Source organism: Hetaerina americana, unplaced genomic scaffold (assembly GCF_022747635.1).
Source record: "Hetaerina americana unplaced genomic scaffold, ioHetAmer1.1.p SCAF_7, whole genome shotgun sequence".
NCBI classification, from domain to species: Eukaryota; Metazoa; Arthropoda; class Insecta; order Odonata; family Calopterygidae; genus Hetaerina; species Hetaerina americana.
This window is the reverse complement of record NW_027287316.1, coordinates 20,337,308-20,361,481: the sequence shown is the minus strand read 5'-3', so window position 1 is coordinate 20,361,481 and position 24,174 is coordinate 20,337,308. Positions and strand designations below refer to the sequence as shown.

The 24,174-nt window shown below is 37.3% G+C and overlaps 2 protein-coding genes across 2 annotated transcripts; both read left to right on the top strand.

The window, feature by feature from the left end:
• Nucleotides 1–4,419: 4,419 nt before the first annotated feature.
• Ccdc56 (Coiled-coil domain containing 56) lies at nt 4,420–5,323 on the top strand. The gene is made up of 2 exons (XM_071595284.1): nt 4,420–4,621; nt 4,868–5,323. Exons 1-2 carry the CDS (start codon nt 4,598–4,600, stop codon nt 5,126–5,128), a joined length of 285 nt encoding a protein of 94 aa, XP_071451385.1. The 5' UTR covers nt 4,420–4,597; the 3' UTR covers nt 5,129–5,323.
• mtTFB1 (mitochondrial transcription factor B1) lies at nt 5,287–18,960 on the top strand. Its single transcript, XM_071595282.1, has 6 exons — nt 5,287–5,398; nt 8,366–8,743; nt 12,281–12,570; nt 14,353–14,510; nt 16,874–17,053; nt 18,455–18,960. The coding sequence occupies exons 1-6, from the start codon at nt 5,306–5,308 to the stop codon at nt 18,760–18,762; spliced, it is 1,407 nt and encodes a 468-aa protein (XP_071451383.1). The 5' UTR covers nt 5,287–5,305; the 3' UTR covers nt 18,763–18,960.
• The last annotated feature ends 5,214 nt before the right edge of the window (nt 18,961–24,174 follow it).

Sequence of the window (24,174 nt, the reverse complement as noted above, 5' to 3'; positions counted from 1 at the left end):
AGACTTTGATTCTGAGATTGATTACTGAAAGAATTATTTTAGTACTGCAAGCATTATAAGGTATTCATCCGGTTGTCAGCTTTTTAAGCTGGGTTTTGGATGGACACAGCCTGTACACGTACATATCTTAGCCTTCCCTAACAAGACAGAACCAAACACCCTGCACTACAATAAACTTCCTAAATTCCTCGTACATTTTACCTCCCTTTGTTCTATCCAACATCCCAATCCTTTTCCTACCCATACCTCATTTATGTAAAATTCTCCCCTCTATTTTATAGCATGCATGCAACTCAATAATAAATTCTACCTATCACACTGACTTTCTTCCCCCTTTAAAGCCATCTGTATATCATCACTAATAAAAATTGTTGGCTCCCATCGTTCCTGCCTTCTTTCGATTTCTCCCGACAACACTTTCTCCTCCCCCACCATGCCCAGTACTTATTTGTTTAGTTTCCTATCCACCCATTTTATCTGTTCCAGCCTTCTTCCCAGCCATATCTTGAAAGCCTTGAATCGATGCCTATCATCTTGCTTCAACAACCAAGTTTCTGAGCGAAAAAAAAACCATGTTGCGTACCAAAGTGTTCACTAGCCTTTTCTTGACCTCCTTATTTAACATCCCTTTCATCAATCCCCTCCTTGGGAAGTCTTCTTTGCCTAATGCCATTCTACTTCTTATGTCCCTACTACATCGGCCACCTTAATACCATAAACTTCCAGGATACATTAACTGCTCCAGCTCCTCTGATACTTGCCCCTCTATAATAGGTTTAGGGTAGCTTTTATCTTTTTCATCAACCCCATAGCCTTTGCTTTGCTTACATTGACCCTCATTCCATACCTATCACCCTGACTTTCTAATATGCTCAGTAATGACTGGATCACCTTCACTGACTAGCTGACTGAAGCTTGATTATCCATAAATCTTAATCATTTTTTTAAATCCCCTCCTACATTCACTCCATCTGGCCGTTCCCACATCTGCCTTACCTCCTAAAATGAATATTGAAAACAATAGGTAAGCGAACATCTCTTTCTTACTCCCCTGTTCAACAGTGGCCATCTCAACTCTCCATCACCCAAACACACTTGAGTAATCTCAGACATGTACAGGTTGTGGATAAATCGCCTATCGCTCAAATCTACTCCAATATTTTGCAAAACATTTATTATATCTACCCAATTTACTCTAGTTTGTGTCTTCTCATATCAATCAAAAAACATGTAGACTCTGGTGCAATGCGCTTATTGTTATGCAGTATTTCATCATAACATCTTGTGCCTTTAAAACCTCCAAATTTTCAGTGCAAGAGGCATAGGCAGTTTAATTGGCTAAAGCACTCTCCTGGGCATCGAGGGATTCAGGTTTGAATCCCGGTCAAGACAAATGATTTTTCACTTTGAAATTGTCGCATTGATATGCACATAGGTAGATGACACCGACACCATTGAAAGTTATTGTTGTGGCATTTCCCATAGTTTCTTTGAAATACAACTAAAGTAGTAGAAGTATTTTGTATGGCAGGCGACAAACAGCCAAGGTCATTTGCACCTTTATGGACAGATGGGAAAGGAAGGGTGGAGAGACCCAGCGTCAGCATTAGCCTACTCTTTTTGAAAGGCACCAAGGGGTCCACTGTTTCAGGCCACACGGACTGTGTACTCACTCCAAGTGCTCTCCACAAAGCACCTCAAGTTGGGATTGGGATATCACTGAAAAATATTTGTTGTCACCAGGATTTGAATGTGGGCTCTCTGAGTGGGAAGCCTATACGTTAGCCACCACACCATCCGGATCCCCAATGAATCTGGATGGTAGTTATATATTCCTCTCTATTAGCAGCCTCATTACTGTGATGGCATCATGCCTGCTTCTATTCCAAACTCGAATCTCCCATGATCATCTCCTATGAATAATTTTCCCGCCAGTCTTCCTCATATGGATGATCCCAAATACCACCGTAGCTGCATGTTCAACCTATTTTTCTACAATCCTCACTTGTGGCTGCATTTTGCTCGTCTTTAATGGGAACTAACACATCTAATGAAACCTTCCAGCCAAATAACTTCCTTATAATTGCAATGAATTAGCCAATTAAAAGTCTTTCATAATGTTTTCCCAAACCCTTAAGTACTTCCACAGAAATCAATGTCTATCCATAAAATATACCCTGACCAATATCTTGCCAAATCCTCAGATTTTTATTTGAATATCTGAATCTACTGTAGTGTATAATTCATGTGTTTGTTAAGATTAAATACTTTTTCCTGGAGAACTAGTGCTTTCTCCTAATAGCCATCCTACATATTTTCCTCTACTGTGGTGTCCTAACTCACTCCCATCTGTCCTATCTCTCCCTTCACTTATCACTGCATTTCAATTCCCCATTTCTATGGAATATTTCCTCCTGTAATACCCTCCATTATTTCCTCTAATATTACAGTCAACCCTGGCTGGCTCTCTTCCCCTCCATCTTATATTATTCTATAGTTATTGCTCCAATAATCCTCATTGTCTTTCCATCTCATCTCACACAGGCCTAAAATATTTATATTTCCTCTCTCCACATCCTACTTCATAGATAATAATTTTTCTATCCTCAATGTGGTCCTAATATTCCAAATCCCTATTCTGTGTCTTCTATACTGCTGAGAGTTTTGCTTTATAAGGATTTTGTGTGATATTGCCTGGGGAAGCTTTACCTTTCCCACTTATGGAGACACACAGAACATAGCACAGCTGGCTGGGTTCCATTTTTCCCAAGCTTTAAATTTATGTTTTATTCACCATAAGGTAGTAGAATGAATAATTGGGTTGGCCTCTCACTGGCTTCCTCAATTCTTTTTTAATGTGACATCGTCACTGGCATTATTATTATATTAGAAAAATAATCTTTAATCAACTCTCCCTCTCTGAAATAAGAAATTAAGTAAAAAGAGGATGTTGACTGTGCTATGTTTCTATCCTTCCCTGATCAAAGACGAAAAAAAATATTGCTGCTAATCTAAAGCAATCTCTAGAAGTTAAAGCATGTACTGAGTATCAAAGACAAAACTCAAAGCACACAAAAATTTGCAATAAATGAAATGGAATTGTGAATACATTTTTTTTTAAATTTAATGGCAGACTTGCTGATTGACATTGACTTGCTCTTTCAAATTATCTTTGAATCATTATTTCGTTGGACTTAACACCAATTAAAAATTTAATGAGACTGAAAAATTTTAAAGAACGGTCAAACAAACTTTTTAAACAATTTTTTAGGCCATATAACCAATTCTATTTTATATTCTCTATTCTCCCTCAGCTGACCTCATCTTTGAATCTATTCCCTGTTCCCCTACTTCTTCCACCACCATTCCAGTCCACTCCCTAGCATGTTATCTTGAATGCTGGGGGTCTCCTGACCAAACATTTACCGAGAAACTACCAGGATTTCCACCAAATATTTTCAGTTTTCCCGGGAGCCCACACTCATAAACAAGTTATTGTTTCATGACGTATAGGTCATGTGAAAAGTTATATTGACTACATGCGTCAAAAATGACGAAGACTGGTTTGTAGCCACTTCATAATATTAAGTGAGTAATAAAATATCCACCTGTATCCCAGAAGTATACTTATAGCATTAAGATTATCAAGTGCGAGCACCATCCTCATCAGAAATTCTCCTGTAATCATGAGTTATAGACAGTGAAGCATCCCTGGTAGGATTATAGTTTTCATGGAAATTAAAACAATATTCTGAAACCTTTAAAAATGCTTTACTACCTCAAAAGAGCACAAACATTTTTTATTTTCAGTCACATTGAAACTATTTCATTATCTTTGATAAGAAGGAATTCTGAAAATCACTCACATGCACAATAAAATTGTTTCTTGACCACTAGATCGCTGAGGAACAAAATTAAACATTGCCTCAATTTAAAAAAATCTTAAATAATCATGTACCTCTATGAAAAGGTAAAATAAAGCTGTTAAAATAAAAATATGTACGCCCATATTAAAACACAAACCATGAACCTATTCCTCAAAATGTGCTATCTCGATGTAGACTATCCTACATTGGCAAAAAATCATTGAGGAAGTACCACAGCAAGTCTCCTACATCTCACGGAATTGAAATTCCTAAACACAAAAAAATCACTTTCGCACAAGTTACGAAGATTTTTTTTTAATAGCCACTCTCTTTCCATTCGCACTTAATTATGCTTTCAAAGAAAACTTTGGAATATTTTCAATGTAAAAATACTGGTGATGCGAATAAGCCCAACTTAAATGTACAATGTAAGTCGCGTTGTAAAAATACCACGAAAACAATTATGTAATTAAACCAAAGTTCATACTTTCCGCCGCTACTCACAACTCCGCATTTCATTTGTTGTCCATTAGTTACCGACTTTCACCAACCATGTCGCGGCTGCCATGCAATATTTGCTCAGTCAACTTCTACCCTTAGGTACCGGTATTGAAGTGGGGGTCGATCATATTTGTCGAAGAAATTAACGAAATCTATATTATATAACGGAGAAGACATTAAAATGTGTTAAGGTTATGGAATTGTTCTTATGAGGTTCAAACTCATTTGCGATGTTGTTTACACACATAAAAATGGTGCGTACTTTAACATATTTTAAGTACTACTGTTGAATTTACAACGTGATACTGCTAAAGCCTAATAAATTTGAAGTATTTTGGCAGTTTATTTTGACTGTGGAGCGTAACGTTAGTGACAATGCATCGATTATGCAGCACGGCTATATTTAGTTAATAAATGATGATGATTTACACAAAATGTATTCTAATTTAAGTTAAAGGAATTTTCGTTCAAACGTCATCTAACAGACATGTATGTTGCAGGCTAAGAAAGTAGAAGGTGCTGAAATGCCACAGGTTGATCGTACCAGTCTCGGACGTACTGACCTAGCATATATTCGTCAAATCGAAGAGCAAACCCGAAAGAGAGCAGAGCGTTTGCAAAAAATGAGAAAGGGGAATTTGATTACTGGTTTCTCTCTTACTGCTGCGGTATTTGGAATCTACATTTACTCTATAGTTGCCGTTAAACAAGAGAAGTTTTTGGATGACTTTGAACCTCCTGTGCTTGAGACGAAGAAGTGATCTGGTGGACCTAATTACCAAACTGTTTTTAATAGTTAGTGGGTTTGACTAAAATAGGAATCGTCTCACGAGGGCAACGGTATGTGTTAACGTGTTACCTTGATTTTTGCCAATTTTTGTTGGAAGTTTGATAAGAATGTGGCAATTCTAATGTACTGGCCAAGTAGTGAAAAGTAAATGAATATAACGCGCATCGATGTGTTTCTAAATGATTTTTTGGGACATAACTTTTTTTCAAATAAGACAAGAAAGCTGACCGACTACATTCAGGTAACTAACCAGCCAAATCCTCAATCAATCTTATTAAGAGGTGGTGGCAGCGTTTTCTTTGCTTCTAAATCTGATAGTTTAAGATGTGTAATGGTGCACATTCCGTATCCTTGAAGAGTAGTCCAAGGACATTTCACGCAAAATCATGCAAACAGCCCACTCAGAATTAATGTCTACTATCATCTCTTCTGTTTCACTATTTGCATCTTTCATGGTTTTTTAAACAAATTTCAAATATTTGAAAATTTGTTTGGGCAAGTCCTTCAGAATTTATTGGGTTAAAAAATTGGGTAATTAAAAATAATCGATAAAATTGCTTTCCGAGGAAGTATGTAACTTCACAAAATTTTAGGGATAAGGTTAATTGATGTTTGTATATCACAGAATTTGAGCTATTCAGGTATTGTTTATGTTATTTTAGTATTAATGACTGCTGAGCTAGGCATTAGTGTGTGGTTCGCCTTCGAAGGAATGCTAACTGACATCCGTAAGCTGGTATTTTTTGCCTCGCCAACTCCCATTTTCCTTGAAATGGGAAATATTTTCAATGGAAACATTGATAGCCGTGTGATCGTCACTATGACCAGTTGTGACCAATATTACATGTAAAAATGACTGTTGAATAAAAGAATCCTTGAAGTAGAAACCAGCTCAAAGAGTCCGCGATGCGGACGTCACATTTGCGGTATGACCGCACAGAAGAGAGGAACTTGAATTGTTTTTGGAATATTTGAGTCAGCTGCAACCTACAATTAAAGTCACCATGAAGAAGACAGCAGACTATCCATAGTGTAATGGTAAAGAGAAGGCAGGATGAGAGAGTCTCAGGCGTTCAGTGTACCAATCATGGTTTTAGGTATATTCACTTTTTTATAGAAATTAAAGCAACCTAGTAATTCTGGAAAAATCATTAAATATGAAAGGGAATAACAGCTTATGTCGCCAAAGAAAGTTGAAATCTGGTCCATGTGTAATGTTGTCAGCATGTTAGAGTTAAAATTCTTAGTCTTAATTGGTGATGCAATTATTAGCAGCAAGCCCTTCATAGTCTTGTGAATGAAAGAAGTACAAAAATATGTATAATTAAATTGTCTCTGATTTTTTTAAAGCTTATTGTTTATCACTAAGTTTTCATGGGAAATTTATCAATAATGAATATTCAAGGCCACCTTTACGGAAAGTCCTTCATAAAATTTATCCTTGGTGAAAATATAATGAAAAGATAGGAGAGGTCATTTCATTTATAGAAATTAATTAGAACCTAACGTGTAGAATTCTCAGTAAATAGGTGGATGTCATCTGAAGAGGTAATGAGTTCTAGAAATCTCTAGCAGGCACAAGAGAGCCTTCAGTTGGTGGGTGAACTGCTGCAATCCTACAGAAGGGAGAGACAGTACAGGCGGGTAAACAAAGTGGAAGGGACCAGCAGGGATGTATGTTAGTAGTAGCAAAAACCTGGTCAAAATAATCCAAATGATGGTTAGCTTTGACGGTTGAAGATAGATCTCACTTAGAACACAATCCCATTGCAGTTGGAATTCACACACAACTATGGATAGTTGGGCCATTTCCTTTCTGTGTGCCACAATGGTTTCTTGCAAAGTTTTGTTCCTCAGAGATTTGCACAGCTCTGATTGCTAGATTGGGTGTCTCAAGTCATTTATCTGATTTGAACATGGCTCACTCTAAATTGTAAGCAACAATAGACTACTACACCGCCTGAGTAGTGCTGTCATGTTATTTGGCTCTCTGAGTAGTCACTTTCTTAAGTTCTAAGTGGGTATGGGCTAAAAGAATTAGGAGATGTCTCCAACATTTTTTCCCATCCCATACATTTTGATTGATTCAATAAATTTGTAACATTCATATTAGTTTGCAATATTACTATGATGACAATGTTTTCGGTCACAAAGGTGATAAATCAAACTGCATTTCGACTCTCATAAAAATATGGGAGATACATGGTTATATCTGGGGAAATAATTGAAGCTCTTCACCATATTTCCACTTAAGCTAAGGGCTCTAGCTGCTTCCAAAGTGGGATTTCTTGACTCTGGGGGATGTGAATGATGATTTATTGGAAGGATGGAATATACATGTATATGAAGTAAAGGTTGCTCAAATTGTATCGAATAGGTTTATAAAAAAAGGTTCTACTTTTTAGAATTTAACAGGATTTCATGCATCATGAAAATATATGAATGAAGTTTACTATGAGACCACTGGATGTGGTTGAAGTCCCTCAAAAAATTTACTCTTGTGCATCAGCTAAGTTGTTTTGGGATGGTTTTGAATTGGGTGGAAAAATACAAAGAAAGGAGTAATTACAGAAAGAAAAGTCGAATTAAAACCAATGCTGATGGCATAAAAACTGCCATACTCCTTAAAATGCCATCATAAATGGAATCCACCTTTAATTTTTTTACTAGATTTTTAGTTAACGTAAGTGCCTATGTGCATCATGGCAAAAAAAAAATGTATGTATTCCTTGGCACAAATGAAGATTCACTCAAATCCCGGCGGTGTTGAATATTTTTCAGAGGTATCTCGATCCCTACTTGAGGTGCTTTGTGGAGGGCACTTTGAGTGAGTACGCCGTCCGTCGGATGGGACGTTAAACTGCGGACCCCTTGGCGCCTTTCGTAAAGAGTAGGCTAATGCCGACGCCGGGTTTCTCTCCACCCTTCATCCTTTCCTGTCCATCTCCTATGGCGCAAATGACCTTAGCTGTCGGTCGCCTCCCCTCAAAACTACTACCATGAAGATTCACCCAAAATCAAAACGAGAAAAGTGCACATTAGAATTGAGTAAATATGATAACTTTTAGATTTTCACATGTGAGCAAATGATTGTGCCATAGTGAGCCTTAAACTCAGGAAATGTAATGGCTAATCTTAGTGTAACATATACTTTGCACTACTAGTTGACTATTCATTTTAAATAAATGAATTATTGTTTCCTTCACAGGGGTTAACAAATAGCATAGCCATGGCAAACTTCAGTGTTTATAGAGGTTCGATTGTCATGAAAATTGGCAGAATGCACATGCATACCTCAGTTAAATTATCCAATAACCTTCGCCTGCCTCCCATGCCCACAATTAGGGACCTGCTTCTCTTGTACAGACTCACTGCCCAGAAACGCCTCTCTCAAAACTTCCTCCTTGACTCGAGGCTTATAAACAAGATAGCTAAAGCGACTGCTTACAAGTCAAGGTCCTTGGAAGACATGTATGCAGTGGAGGTTGGGCCTGGTCCAGGCGGCATCTCTAGAGCACTTCTGAATAATGGAGCCAAGCAAGTCACCCTCATTGAGAAGGACCGGCGGTTCAGTCCCACTCTTGAGGTGTGTATTAATTTTTATGGTAGATTATGCTCCACAGTTTCTTAAAGAAAAAAAATATTAGTTTGGCTGGTGAATGAGAGATATAATTAGAATTTTATTTCAGATTCTCTGGTAAGTAATAGATTATTTGAGAGGGAGGATCAAAAGTGAAATTATGATATTGGTCTCTTCCAATCTGAGCATTTTTCTATGACTTATAATTTTCTTGCCAGTAGAAAAAGGGCAGTCCAGGAAAATGTAGCAGTTCTGGGAGGGTAAATTTTCCCCTGGAGGGATCATCTATCTAGTCAAATGATTTTCCAAAACTTAAAAAGTTTTCTACTTTAAAAAAACAATGTGTCATTTTCTCTAATTTATATTTTCCATTTCAGATGCTTGTTTATTTCTCTGCTGCCTTGCTTTCAGTTGCTAATTAATAATGCTAAGTAAACTGGTATAAGTAAATGAACCCTTATAGTGCCAGCAGGTCGATTCATCAGCCGGGTGTTTTTTTGCTCTCCCCTTTACTTTTGAGTGCACCGCAAAGCTTTCGTAGACAATGTTTGAGGATGTTATGCTTTGTTATTAGTGCTGACAAATTTTCATGATGAAAACGAAATGTGTTCACATTTTGGTTTTTTCAACGTATGGAGTGTTCTGCATTGTAGCGTATCATCTTTTCGTGCATAGCAGATGCTGTATCAACTTAATATAAGTTTACATTTCATCATGTATCTCTGTATTACTTATAAGCTTGTCTTTGTATTATTATAAGGTCATCTTTGTGGAAAGCACTATTTACCTCATCCCACTTTTCTGATAATGCATGATGATTCATTTCAATGGAAATTAAACATTTTATCTTCACTCTGGTATGAGATTCTCCATAGTAGCCCTTTTGGTATTGCTTAGGAAAGACTAACAGTGACAATGATTACTCAACTATTCATTCTGTTGGATTTACTTTGTCAAAAAACGTAGAATATCTCCTTCCTAGGGTGTTCCCTGTTTAAAGATTTGGATAGAGAAGAAGTAGTAGCTGATTCCTGGGAAGATGCTTGGGGGAAGTATTTGAGAGCAAAGATAACCCTCCCAAATCCAATTATGTGTATTGAGAGCTACCAGGACCAAAGTATGCACCCATTTCAACTGCAGCTCCGATCAGTTGCTTTTATTTTGTGTAAATGCTCTTTTGAAAGCAGTGGTAAAAGAAACAAATGTATGCGCAAATAATTTTCTTATGTTCTATGCAAATCTATCTCTTGAATCTTGTTCACATAAATGGACCAATATAACTTTGTCTGTACTGAAAGTCTTCTTTGCTTGCATTATAAATATGGGTGTAATTAGGTGACCAACAATAGCTTCATGCTGGTTTTCTCACAAATCCCAATGTCTCCCATGGTTCCATGAAATGTTTCCAAGAAGCTTAAAATTTTTTCACCTAGTTGATGAAAAATATCTTGCTGGACCTGGATACGACCCGTGTGCCAAAATTCAACCTCATCGATCATGCAAATATCTTGTTCAGATACCATTACACGTATGCAGTCGAGTGTTGATGAGAGCTTTTTTGGAACAAATAACTATACACAGCTCTAGCAGTACCTACCAAATAATCACCACAATCAGTGGAGTATTAAATTTTGGATGTTGTGTGACTTTGTCATTAACTATTGTTTGGCATTTTTTATATATAGAAGAGAAAAGTTTGAAGTAGATAAAACTGACATCCAAAAGAATTTTCTAGGATATCATGTAGTAATGAAATTATTGAAAATGGGGAACTACCTACGAAAAGATTAACATTTTTGTGGATCATTTTTTTTATGTCTGTACCTCTGGTGAAACAATTCATGAGCTAGGTTGTTATGTTGCTAGTACCATTCTTAGAAATATGGAACTCTTACCCAAACAACTGACAGAAAAGTAAGCTGTAGGAGTGACGGTGTCATTCCGCCAAGGCCCTATTCTTGCTGCTGCTGTGTGCAAGAAGAAGTCACATTTTCTAGTTATCTTATTATCCACCATTTCCAAAGCAGAAAACATTAAACACTCACTCAAACATAGACAGACATAAGAATATTGTGTTATTGAAACCATTAATCATATAATGATTACATGGATGGAATCGACGCATCTGACAATATGCTGTACACCTATCTTAATGAGAGATGGACTGTGAAATACTAGGAAAAATAATTGGCTTCAACATATTTTCATGACTGATCCTTAACGGCTGTATAGTTTATAAAGAAAATCTCCCATCTGATAAAAACCCTATGACTTTTTTGCATTTTGCTTTTAGTATTGTTGAAGATTGTGGAAATGAATGGCTCATAGAGAAATGTGGGAAATCAGAGGAACATGTCTGACAAGATAAGAAGCCATTTTAGAAAAAGACCTGAAAAAAGGAAGATGACGATTGTCTGTTTAGCAAAGGAGTGAAATAGGGAAGGGCAAGCAAAAAAAGCCATAGAATATGTAATAAATATGGGAAAGTTCTTAATGCTGCATGTTATCCTGAACATAAGTGCGAATGTTAAATTACATGTGTGGGACTTCAGTACATATTTTGGTATATTCAATCTAACTATTTAAAATATTTGTAAAGTATAAAACTATTTCTGTGAGCTAAGTAACAGTAGTATGAGCTAATTATGACAAAATATCCTAATCTGAAAGTAAAAGTTTAAATTAAAAAAAATAATTTTAATTATTTTTTTTTTTTAAATGTGTAGACAAGATAACAACATCATTGAATTTGCTTATTGTACCGATAACTATTTAGTGAATGCATAAAAAATAGCTAAAGCACATTCATATTAGGCTTTATATAAATTTCATAATGCAAACCTCCAAATTCACCAAAACAGACCTGGCAGTTTTCACTATACCAGGGAAAATAGGCTGGTACTATAAGAGTTAAACGGGTAAAGTTATTTGTGAGTTAACTAATATGTATGCCTTATTTGTGTTTGATATAATATTTACATTTAAACTCTGATTAGTGCAAAACCTACAAATTATTGCCACACATAATTACTCCCTGTATATGCCTCTACATAGTGCAGATAAAATCCATTTAATCTTAAATTGGTTTGCAAGTAATTACTGATACTTTTGAAAATACCTCCACTTTTGGCAATAAGGTGAGGAGAATTAACTAAGAACCAAGTTTTAATATGAATCCTTTTCCTTCAGGAAAGAGAACATTGAAAAATGTTGATGCTTTATCTGGTAACATATTGAATTGTGTTTTAATGAGATATTGTGAGGAAAATGTTCTGTGTCTTTTATATGACCGCATGAATGGAATACTCTGTTCTAACTGGATTTATTTCATCAAATACAAAACTTTGGATAAAGCAAATGTTTACATTTTCTTCTCTTTTTAATCATTTGCCAAAGAATAAAAGGCAAGACACTGTATCAATTTCAAAATACCAAGTCATATCACACCCCCAAAATGAATCTTAATTTCCAATTAACTTTGTGTTGTACTTAGTGATGGTTCACTCTGTTCACTGCATCCTCTCTTATGAAATACTAATCTAGATGCTGGAGGATGCTTGCCAAGGGAGGCTGGAGATACACTGGGGTGATGTCCTCAGCTTTGACATGAGCAAACTCTTCCCTGAGGAAATGAGGTTGAATTGGGAGGAGGGAGAAGTACATCTAGATCAAGAAGGAGAGGAGTTCAGCTGGGAGGAAGAGAGGGAAGAGTGGCGGCCACATAGAGGGAAGCGAGTGAAGGGGAGGATGCCCAAGTTGCTGGTGGTGGGAAACTTGCCTTTCAACATTTCCACTCCCCTTATTATTCGCTGGTTGAGAGATGTATCAAACAGGTATACTTGAAATGCTATTGTTAATATTAAAGTACATTCTCAGATGTCATGGAAAATTTTTGCCCTACAATGACAGATTTGTGGAGAAAACTAATGAGGTGTAATGGGGGTGTTGGGCTGGTCGGGGGCTTGAGTGCATCTTCACAACTTAGTTTTCAGCCCATGACCATGCAAAATTATGTTTGTGTAAACTATGATGACCAGATCTCCAAGAAATTTAGTGTAATTTATGGAAAAGTGACATATACAATGCGACATTGGGAAGGGAAGGATGGGGAATTTACCAAAGTAGAAATGTGGGTGGTCTCTTAGTTTTGAACAATAATGTTTTTTATTTAACAAGAGAGAGCTTGAAACCTATTAAATTAGGAATAACATTATGGATTTTGAGGTACCTAATTCCTTATATAAATAGCTGATTGATATTTCACAGGATTTCATATGATAACTGCCATATCATGCATTTAATTAACTCATTCTCATGGTGCATGCCTAAAATGATAACTTGCATTAATACACATGTTTTTCAATGCAACAATTTCAGAGTGTAAAAATCATTGCATATTAGCGGATGACTCCGTTAAAAGTTACTCTTGCGGCTTCTCCCGCAGTTTCTTGGAATATACATGTAGTTAGTAGTGGTAGATTTAGGGGGGGTGACTACCAGCTAAGGTCATATGCATCATTAAGCATGGTTGGGAAAGCAGGTATGGTGTAGAGAAATCCAGTGTTGACATTAGCGTACTCTTAACATTGGCATTAGCACCAAGGGGTCCACAGCTTAGTGTTCAATCAGACAGATGGTGTGCTCACTTTAAGTGCTCTCTGCAAAGCACTTCAAGTAGGGATCAGTATACCACAACAAAGGATCTGCTGTCTCTAGGATTGAAACTCAGGCCCTCTGGGAGGGAAGCTAGTACGCTAGCCACTGCAACATTGCGATACCCCCACATGTAGTTTTCAACTTAGACTCGCTGATGATCCAGGCTTTAAAACTTTCTGTAAATCATGAACTCTCTTTGAGTATTCCACTTTTTCTTTACCCTTTACAATACTCAGGACAGTAATTATAATCTACAATTATTGATTAGATGCTCAGCCAACCAGTGAAATCCCGACTAATCAACCCTTTAGACAGTATAACTCAACAGACCTGAAGATTGCATTGCAATTCTCAACTAGGGCTTTGTTCTTTTTTGAAGGGTAATGGGTTGTCATCAAGTTGTGTTTACTCTCTAATAATGTCCAAGCTCTGGTTTTAATGGCACCTAATCACAAAGGTATGGTGATATGTACATCACTGTACCTTTTTGCACCGAATTGACTCTTCCATATGTTTACAAGGCTTGTATAAAAAGTATGAGGAAAAGTTTCAGAAAAATAATTCATTTCAGATATGGCTATAATGCTTCAAAATTCTTTCTCCCTCTTCAACACAAACCCAATTTCCCCTCTTCAACACAAAATTTGATGGCGTGCCACACTTGAATCATTTGCTGCATTTTATGCTTGCGCCGAGTCACTGGACAGAAGTCCACTAAAAACATAATCTAGCCTGAACAAACGCTCGCAGGCGATTGGTGCATGTTGTAGGTCAGACCTCCCACCACTGAGCCTGCGTGATGTGAGCACACTGCAACGTACAATCACATCAGGGAAGAATTGTTCCCGATACTTTTTATCCAAACCACATACATTAATGGAGTTGGGTTTTCGTGTAGTGTTTGAAAATGCATTAGCCTTTTCACCAAATTCACCATGTTTTGTGTATTCTTTACTTAGGAAGAACATTTGGTCATATGGGAGAATTCCAATGACCTTAACCTTCCAGAAAGAAGTGGCACAAAGGATCGCTGCTAAAGTTGGAGATGTACAACGCTGTCGGCTTTCAATTATGTGCCAGAATTGGTGCTATGTGGAGCACAAATTTGATATACCAGGTTTGATATCATTTATTTCAAATCAAAGAGAAATATGCACTTGGAATATTACTAATTTTTAGTGTACATATAATTACATTCTCTTTTTTTTGTGTTAATATCTCATTAGTCTTCTATAATACAGGAGCACAGCTTCATAAGCAAGTTCCCTCAAATTATTTTGCACAACTTTGTGGATATGTAGTCGTGGTGTTTAACTTGAATACTTTCTCTTCTGTGGATGTTGGTGGGTATCTGTGTAACATATTGCTTAGAAAATTTTATTGAGACACTAATGCCTAAAATCATAAAGCACATCTCTTGAAAACATATCGTAGGGAAGTAGTTTCATTCAGAGAAGATTGTCCCCTGGTATTGCATTTAACTGGAAGCTGTGAATTACCCCTCAGAATACAGAAACGAGGCAGCTGAAAGGAGTTTTGAATCACATCTGGCTTAGAAGATGATGTGGGAATAGATGGAGCAGGTGGATTTGGCAAACAGAATTATGAGTAAAAAACTACAATAATGCACTCCTAAATGGCTTCTGCTGAAACTACCTCTGAATACGAAAGAAAGGTTATAAGGCACCAACTCATGACATCATATCAATGGAAAGAATGAAACGGTCGATTTCCAATGTTTGTGATTGGTTGAAAAAGCCCTGGCGGAAAGTTAAAAGTGAGACTATCGTAACGTCTTTTTAAAAATATGAAATTATCCGTGCTTTTCATGGAAGTGAAGATGACATTGTGTAATAAGAAAGTTATAATCCCAGTGAAAATAACTGCCGAAATGATTTAACAGATGTGATAACAAATTTATGGGATTCTACGATACGATCCTACGTGGAGCTAATAATTTTTTAATGTAACCATTCAGTATTTTTCATAATTGTAGTCTGAAAAATCAGGGTACATCTTATGTGCTGGGAAATATGATACTATTGTTATCAAAACATGCATCAATGGAATCAACAGGCAGCTTAATTAGGTAATCTTAAGTAGGAGGGCAAAAACTAGAGCAGGTAGAACAGTTTACGTATCTCGGTAGTGTATTGGACCAACACGGTCAAAGTAGTAGGGACGTAAGGCGAAGAATTGCGCTAGGCAAAGAGGCTTTCACAAGGAGGAGGGAGTTAATGACGGGGACGTTGAGTAAGGATGTTGAGAAAAGACTCGTAAAAACTTTAATTTGTAGCGTAGCTATGTACGCCGCGGAAACGTGGTCATTGAAGCAGGAGGATAGATGTAGACTGGAGGCCTTTGAAATGTGGGTGTGGAGAAGAATGGAGAAGGTGAAATGGACAGAGAAGAAAACAAACGAGGAAGTACTTGGTATGGTGGGCGAAGAGAGGGGTTTGTTGGGAGAAATCCTTTGGAGGCAGGGAAAGTGGCTGAAGGGGGTATTGACCGGCAGCGGGATGTTGAAGACTGTAATTGAGGGGAGAATGTTAGGCAAACGAGGAAAGGGAAGGAACAGGATAGGGATGTTGGACGGGATGAAGGGAGGAAGAAAGTACTCAGAGATGAAGAGGGACCTGATATAGAGTAGGATGATGGATTTTTTTGTTTTGTTAGGAATAATAAAATGTTTGTTTGGTAGTTGTCCATCCAAAAACCTACCTTAACTGGTAGATTACCTTAAAAAAAATCAAAGTCAACTAAAAAATTAAATTGTTTTGGCTGTCATTTCTAATGGAATTGGGACGATGTGATAAGATCAATGTTAATTCAGAGCACATAATATGATTCAAGGCCAGGGGAATGTTAGCAACTCTTGAGTATCATCGACTTTTAACAGTCACCATGGATATCTGGTAACTGGTTAGGGATAATGAACATTTTTAATTTAAACTTGATTTAGGCACCTCGGTTTTTTGAAACTTTGACAAAGTTTTTTTTTGGACAAGTTTGGAGGACATAGTATACACTGAAGAAACAAAAACAATAAAAATTTATAATTACTTTTAACTTTCTATTCATAAGATCTAATATTTTTAGCTTAGAACTTGCCAGTAATTTGTGTTAAAAAGTTAATGGTATTTTGTTAAATGAGGGAGAATGTTCAGTCAGTGATGCAGAGGGAGGAATATAAATTTACAATTTTGACTATTAAAGGAGATAGAAAATGTGTGCAGTTGAAAAATGACAATATAAAAGATTTTAAATATTGTATTGTGGTTTAGAAGTAACAATACATGTGAAATACTATGCTGTACAATATATTTTAGGATCCTTCTAAAACTTATTTTTAGCCATTAGATTACCTTCTATTTGGATTTTGGGAATCCTTTGGTTGGAAAAATATGTGTGTGGGTTTATCATATATCGTACATAAATTATGACGATGGACTTATGACAGTAGTTATCTTAAAATTACAGGTTCTGCTTTTGTCCCCAAGCCCAAGGTGGATGTTGGTGTAGTGAGGCTTGTTCCTCGCCCTGAACCCATCATCCCTCTCCCTTTCTCCTTTGTTGAAAAGGTTCTGCGGACGTTTTTTTCATCAAGGCAAAAGTACATCAAGCACACAGCTGCCAATCTTTTTCCACCCTCCAAAGGAGGTATGTATTTTTGGAATGCCTTTCCCATCTTTACTGTGCCCAGTTTAATAGCTCTCTCTTAAACAGGTCTATATCAACACTAGTGAGTGTTCTCCTTTGCCATGGATAGTTCTTATTCTACTCTTATTCTTACTCTGCACTTAGTACAGAGAAAGTGTATGCATGACGATGGTAGTTACAACGTTTATGAATAATCAGAGTGGCACCACTGGTGTGTATTTAAGATCGGTTTCAGTTATTAGCCTCCCTTTAAGTTTTCAAGCACCAAGTTTCTCCAAGCTCTTACGAATTACTCTTTAGTATAGCATTCATTTGAATCAAACAAGTCAATTTCCAGAAATGGAATGTGATAGTATATTGTGTGTTGATCAAACATTATTTAATGAAAGGCAATTTACCTTGGGGTCCAATGAGAAACTTGATTAATATTATCATATCTATACCTTTGATTTGAATGGTTCACAAGTGGTTTCAAAATTTACTAAGTGACCATATGAGCACATGTAATGTTGAGTGTTTTGGAGGTTAAGGTCACTACTCCAAAAATAAATGATGAAATTCAAGATTGGTAATGCTGTAAGCATTTCAAATCAACGGGTCCATAATATTTTGCATCAACATTGGATATGAGAAAGTTGTCTGTAAGGTGATTTCCACTGTTATTCACTATTGATGTCAAATGAGATCGTAAATGTTCCAAGGCTGGTTTCCAGCTCTTTCAGCAAAATCCCCTGGACTGATGGTGGCATTTCATCCCTGATGAAAAACATCCATGATCAGCCCAATCAAAATCCTTTTCCATTACAAAAACAAACCAACTCAACTCTCTGTAGCTGTCACCACAAAATGATTAATGCTACAACTCCCAACCTTTATCCCCTATTCTTCATGTGTGAACTCCCTCATACTACTACATGTTCCAAAATTTAAGTTAAGGCTGGAAAAAAGGAGATATTCGAATGAGGCGGTGATTGTGCCTACAGAATAAATAAATGCCTATTTTGCAGAGTTGAGACAGTTACATGATATGGAAGGTATTGACCAACTGTGGATTAATTAGCATTGGATGATATGCATGTAGGTCTAAAAAGAAACTGTTGAAAATGAAAATGGTCCATCACAACAAAGTTTTTGTAATTTTCATGTTTGAAACCATCCCCCTAATATCTAATGATGAAAAGCATAATTCATGGTAAATGAGATAATTTTGACATTGTGTGAGTATATTTAAATGAGTTTCTTCTTAAGGAAATTTGGATTTGGTACATTTTGTGTCAATAACATTTGTTCAGTGAAATTAAGGTTTTCAAGTATTGATTGAAATACACAATTCAACCCAGAAATCAAATCACCCAAGTAATATACTTTTCTCTCTTAATATTTTTCCTTACCATCCCACAGGTGAAGGTTCTAAGTATCCCTCAAGAGAGGACATGGTGGATGAATTCTTCCTCTTGAGTGATGTCAACCCCAACATCAGATCGTTCAGGACAACCCTTCAAGAATTCAAAAAACTGTGTTGTGCGTATCATAAAATGTGTGATAGATATCCAAATTTGGGGAAATATGAATATAGAGGTCCTAATCAGCAGGAATCTTTTGAGTGTGAGGATGAAATTGATGAAGAAGACGTGGAGAAGAAGTGGCAAGGATTTGATGATGCAGTGGGACAATTTGATCAAAAGAAATGCAAAACTGCCAATCCGTAGTTTAAAAAGACTCATGATAGTGTTGATATTTTATAAACTGCAACTTTTTCATAGATAAACTGTTTAGTAATAATTTTTCTTTTAGAATAACTGATTCATTTGTTGTGTTAGTTTACTATTTCTGTTGTTGTAAGATTATTTTTCATGCAGAGCAATGTGCAATTCAGAATGCTTGAGTGGACATAAAATTTCTTTGTAAACAAATGTTTCTAATTTTTTCCTAAATGGAAACTATTCTGCATTCTACTATCATCACTTTCACCCCTTCAGTAATTTTGGAAGTATGTTAATATTTTAAAGTGGTTTCTACCCTTAAATCTGTCAAATTTATTGTATAGTAAATTTTGGCAAGAATAGTGTGATGACTCTGCATTTTGATGAGTCCATCACATTCTCCATCCGTAACCTATAATTTATCATTTGATATACGAGGGTCATCCGGAAAGTAGTACCCGTTCGTGCCGCATGAAGTGCTGACGACGCGAGTAGCCGCTGGACGAGGTCAGATAGCTTCAGTGGCTTGTCTGCCTTCTCTGAGCCAAGTTGCGTGACGCTAGCATTGCCTGTGTTATTTCTGTGATTGTTTACAATGTTTAAAAAAATTGAGAACGCCGCCAGTTGTGAAGTGAGGGCAGTGATTAAATTCCTCAATGCAAGAAACGTTCGCCCATGTGATATTCATCGCCAATTAAAGGAGGTGTATGGAGACAATGTAATGGACGAGTCGTCTGTTCGGCGGTGGTGTCGCAACTTCAACATGGGGAGGGGGAACACACACGACGATGAGCGTTCGGAGAGACCGTCTGTCATTACAGACCAACTGGTGAGCTCAGTTGACGAATTCGTGAGGAACGATCGGCGCGTCACAATTGATGACATCTGTGAGCATTTTCCCAATGTTTCTCGAACAATTGTTCATGAAATTGTTAAACACCATCTGCATTATGCAAAAATTTGTGCAAGATGGGTCCCTCGCGTATCTCAATGAGCTGGCGGCGAAGGACTATGCAGCAGGAATACAGAAACTTGTCACACGTTATGACAAATGCCTTAATTTGCTTGGAGATTATGTTGAGAAGTAGTTTAAAGTATCCTCTTTCAAATAAAATTTTTTATGTTTGTTAATATTTACTTTTGTGTCTTTATTTCACGAACGGGTACTACTTTCCGGATGACCCTCGTAGCTCCTCAATTCCCATGCCTTTATAAAAAATATTTTTATACATTTTATCGTTAGCATTGGAATGTTATTCTTAATTAAAGATGTTTATGTTAACACCTCTACTAGCTGCCCTCCCAATTGACAACACATACCATTTTCCCAGTGGACCATGCTATGTTGATAATAATGGTGCTTGTGTAATCTTTTCCCCACTGTTGTAATGATCTTGACGCCCATTTTCTCACCTTCATCACCCTTATCAGTAGGATAAACAAGTGAAGATAAGATTGCCTACCTCTGTTTGGGACACATTTTATTTCAAGTCAAGTAACATAAAGTTCTTTCCATTACCTTCGCATGTCGCATGATATATCTTTACTACAACAAGAGGATGAATATAATGTACTAGGTCTGTCCAAAAAGTAGGACTTAGTCAATCAAGAAAACTAATCGCCAGAATTGATATATTCACACAAAACTCTTTGAATTAGCACCCTTGTGAATTTACACACCACTGCCAGTGGGTTTTTCATGCCTCATATGTCTTCTAAAAGGTAGCACCCAGAATTCTGCATTGTCGTGAACTGTTTCAATGCTTCCACTAAGCCATGGCCACTAAGCCTTTCAGCACGGATTTGAGGTGGGGGAAGAGGAATTCTGGTGAGGCAAAGTCATAAAATTTGGATCCCCACTCGCATTGTAGAGAAGCTCTATGCACATCCATGTACAAGTTTACATTTCTACCTCTGAGAGCACTTGCTGCACCAACTTTGCACACACCTTTCTCATGCCCATGTTTTAGGTCCAAGTTGATGCACATCTTGCACCTTTTAGGGATGTCAAGTTCATCATGAATCGTACGAACAATTAATCTGCGATCCCCGTCCAACAAAGCCTTCACTCTTGCAAGATTTTTGTCACTTTTTGCTTCATTGACCATATTTCTGAGTCGACACAAATACACTCCATACATGTATCAAAATTTTAATGAGCCTTTTCTTAACATCCTTACTGAGCCTCCCTGTCATCACCTCCCTCCCTCTTGTGAAAGCCTCTTTGCCTAGTGCAATTCTTTGCCTTACGTCCCTACTACTTGGACCATGTTGGTCCCAAACATCTCCGAGATACAGTACGTAGTGTTCCACCTGCTCTCGTTTTTGCCCTCCTAATTTAATGTTTAGCTTAGCCTTTTTCTTTCTAGAAAATCGCATAACCTTTGTTTTATTTATATTAATTGTCATCCCATATCTGTCACATTGAATTTCCAATTCACTAAACAATGCTTGCAACCCCTTGGCTGACTGACAAACCAAAGCTTGGTCATCAGCAAACCTAACTGATTTTACGAATTCCCCGCCCACTTTCATTCCTACCTCCAGTTCTTCCCATGCCTCTTTAATCATTTCCTACACACACACACGCGCACATCATTGTGTCATCGCGGACAAAGTCCAACAAGTCATTAGCAAAGTTAATGCGTTGCTGTTTTTGGTCAAAATTGAGCAATTTTGGTACGAATTTTGCGATAGCCCGTGCCATGCCCAAATCATTGGTAAAAATCGAATGGCACAAGCCAAACAATATGTTTAGGTCCTCAGAAACTTCTCTAACAGTGATTCGACGATTGGCCATTACTATTTTCTTCACTTCATCAATGTTTTCGTCTGTTGTTGACGTGCTCAGGCGTACGGCATGCTCTTTGTCCTTCACATCTTCTCAGCCCTCTGAGAATATTTTACACCACTGATAAACGTTACTTCAGGCCAAGGTAGCTTCTCCATATCCTACTGTCAACATTCGGAACGCATCCGCACCCCTTATTTTGTTTTTCACAAATTTTGATACAGATTCTTTGATCCAATTTTTGGAACAGGCAAAAATCAATGACAAGCCAAAATACGTCCCAGCAAATCAGCTGTCAAAAAGGCCGAACCTTTTGGCATAAGGGAGAGACATAAGTACCATACATAATGCCACAAAAAAATCAAATATATGTTACCCATGGAAATTCAAAATTCGCAATACTTTTTGGATAGACCTCGTATATACATGTATAGGTTAAACTACTATCGGGAAGTAAGAAGAGAAAATCTGTGTTAACAATCCAAGCTAAGCCAGAGTAAATATAATTTGAACCAAAGAATATTCAAGAGAAATGGAAGGAATGAATTGAAGAAATGTATATCAGGTAAAGTCACTCAATCAGTCAAGGTAGGCATAGAAAGAGAATGTGATGTAGATGAAGACAACTTAAGTCCGGGCTTACTCAATGGCAAGATAGAGAGGGGATTAAGGGAATTGAAATAAGGACATATGGGTAGACAACATTCCCATGGAACTACTTGAAGGTTAAGGAATTGGGGTGAGGAAGAGTTTTTATGGACTAATTAGTAGCATTTATTTATTTTATATTTATTAGTAGCGTTACCCCACCGCCGACCCCGGTGGCGGTGGGGTAATGTCCTTGTCTGCCATTCCAAGGGTCGCGGGTTCGATTCCTGCCTGGGTGAGTTTTCCTCCACCTAGGGCTTGGGTGTTTGTAAATATGACCATTGTTATCGTTGTTAATAGTTCGATGTAAAGGCCAAAATGTGCTGTTTTCGGACTAATACTGAATAAATAAATAAATTTATGAGACAGGAAACTGGCCAGAAGAATCCATCGGATCAGTTTTAGTTCCTTCACAAAAGAAACGGAAGGGCAGCCATATGTGAGGACAACGATTTTGCATGAAGGTGAAGTGGGGCTCAGGATCATTAATAAAAGGATAGAGAGTAGGGCAAATGATTACTTAGGGGATGAGCAGTTTAAGTTCAGGAAGGGGACAGGCACTCGTGATGCCATTGCAGTAATGAGATCACTGACAGAGGGGAAGATAGAATACAATCAGGATTTATTTGTCTGTCTCACAGTTTTTAAAAGGCTTATGGTAGAATGAGTTCGGAAAAACTAATTAATATATTGCAGAAAATAGGAACAGAATAGAGGGATAGGTGGCTAATCTGCAACCTGTACATGTCTCAGATGGCTCATATGCGAGTGGGGAACAGAGAATGTAAATGGGCAGTGTTAAGAAGAGGTGTAAGGCAGGGGTGTCCGTAATTACCTGTGCTTTTCAATGCATATGTGGAGGAAATTAAAAAAGAGGCATGGGAAGACCTAGAGATAGGAATGAAAATTGGTGGAGAATTCATAAAATCAGTTTTGGTGATGATCAAGCTTTTTTAATTTCCCAGTCAAGCAAGGGTTTATAAACATTGCAGATCACGTTGGAAAGCCAGTTCAATAAGTATGGGATGTGAGTAAATGTAAACAAAACAAAGCTGATTAAAGTCAGTTTTCGAGAAAGAGGAAGGCTAGAGTAAACATTAAAATAGGGAGTTCATAAACTAGAGCCGATGGAACAGTTTACACATCTTGGAAGTGTTCTGGACTAAAATGGTCATAGGAGAAAATAGAGACAGAGTAGAAAAATTGCACAACTCAAAGCTTTCACAAGGAGGATAGAAATGATGCCAGGAACTTTGAGTCAGAAGGTTAAGAAATGGCTTGACAAAACTTTAATATGGAGTGCGGTTTTGTACAGTGCGGAAACATGGTCGATGAACCAGGATGATAGGCTTTTGAATGATTGGAGGCTTTTGAAATGAAGGCGTGGAGAAGGTTAAGTGGACAGAAAGGAAAACAAACGAGGAAGTGCTATAGGTATGATGGGGGAGGAAAGAGGGTTATTTAGAGAAATCCAAAGGAGGCAGGAAATATGGATTCAGAGTATTTTGATTGGGAATGGTTAGTTGAAGACTATGATGAAGGGGAGAATGTTAGGCAAGTGAGGAAGGGGAAGAAATAGGATACAGATGTTGGACAGGATGAAAGGAGTAAGGAAGTATACAGCGATGAGAAGGGACCTATTGTAGAGTAGAATGTTGTGTTGTGTTAGGAGAAACAAAATATTTATTTGGTAGTTGGGTCCATCTAAAATCTACCTTTAATTTTGGGATTTCTAACTTTAATGCAGGGATTTTAGGGATACATCATATAGAGAGAAACAGGAAGGATGGATTCAGAGCATTATGATTGGGAATGGGATGTTGAAGACTTTATTGACAGGAGAACAGCAAACGAGGAAGGGGGAGGAATAGGATGGAGTTGCGGGATGAAATTAAGGGAAAAAAGAAGTACACAAAATAGAAGAGGGACTCGTAGTACTGTCCTAAGTCAGGCTGTGTTTTCTGTTAAGACAGGTAAGT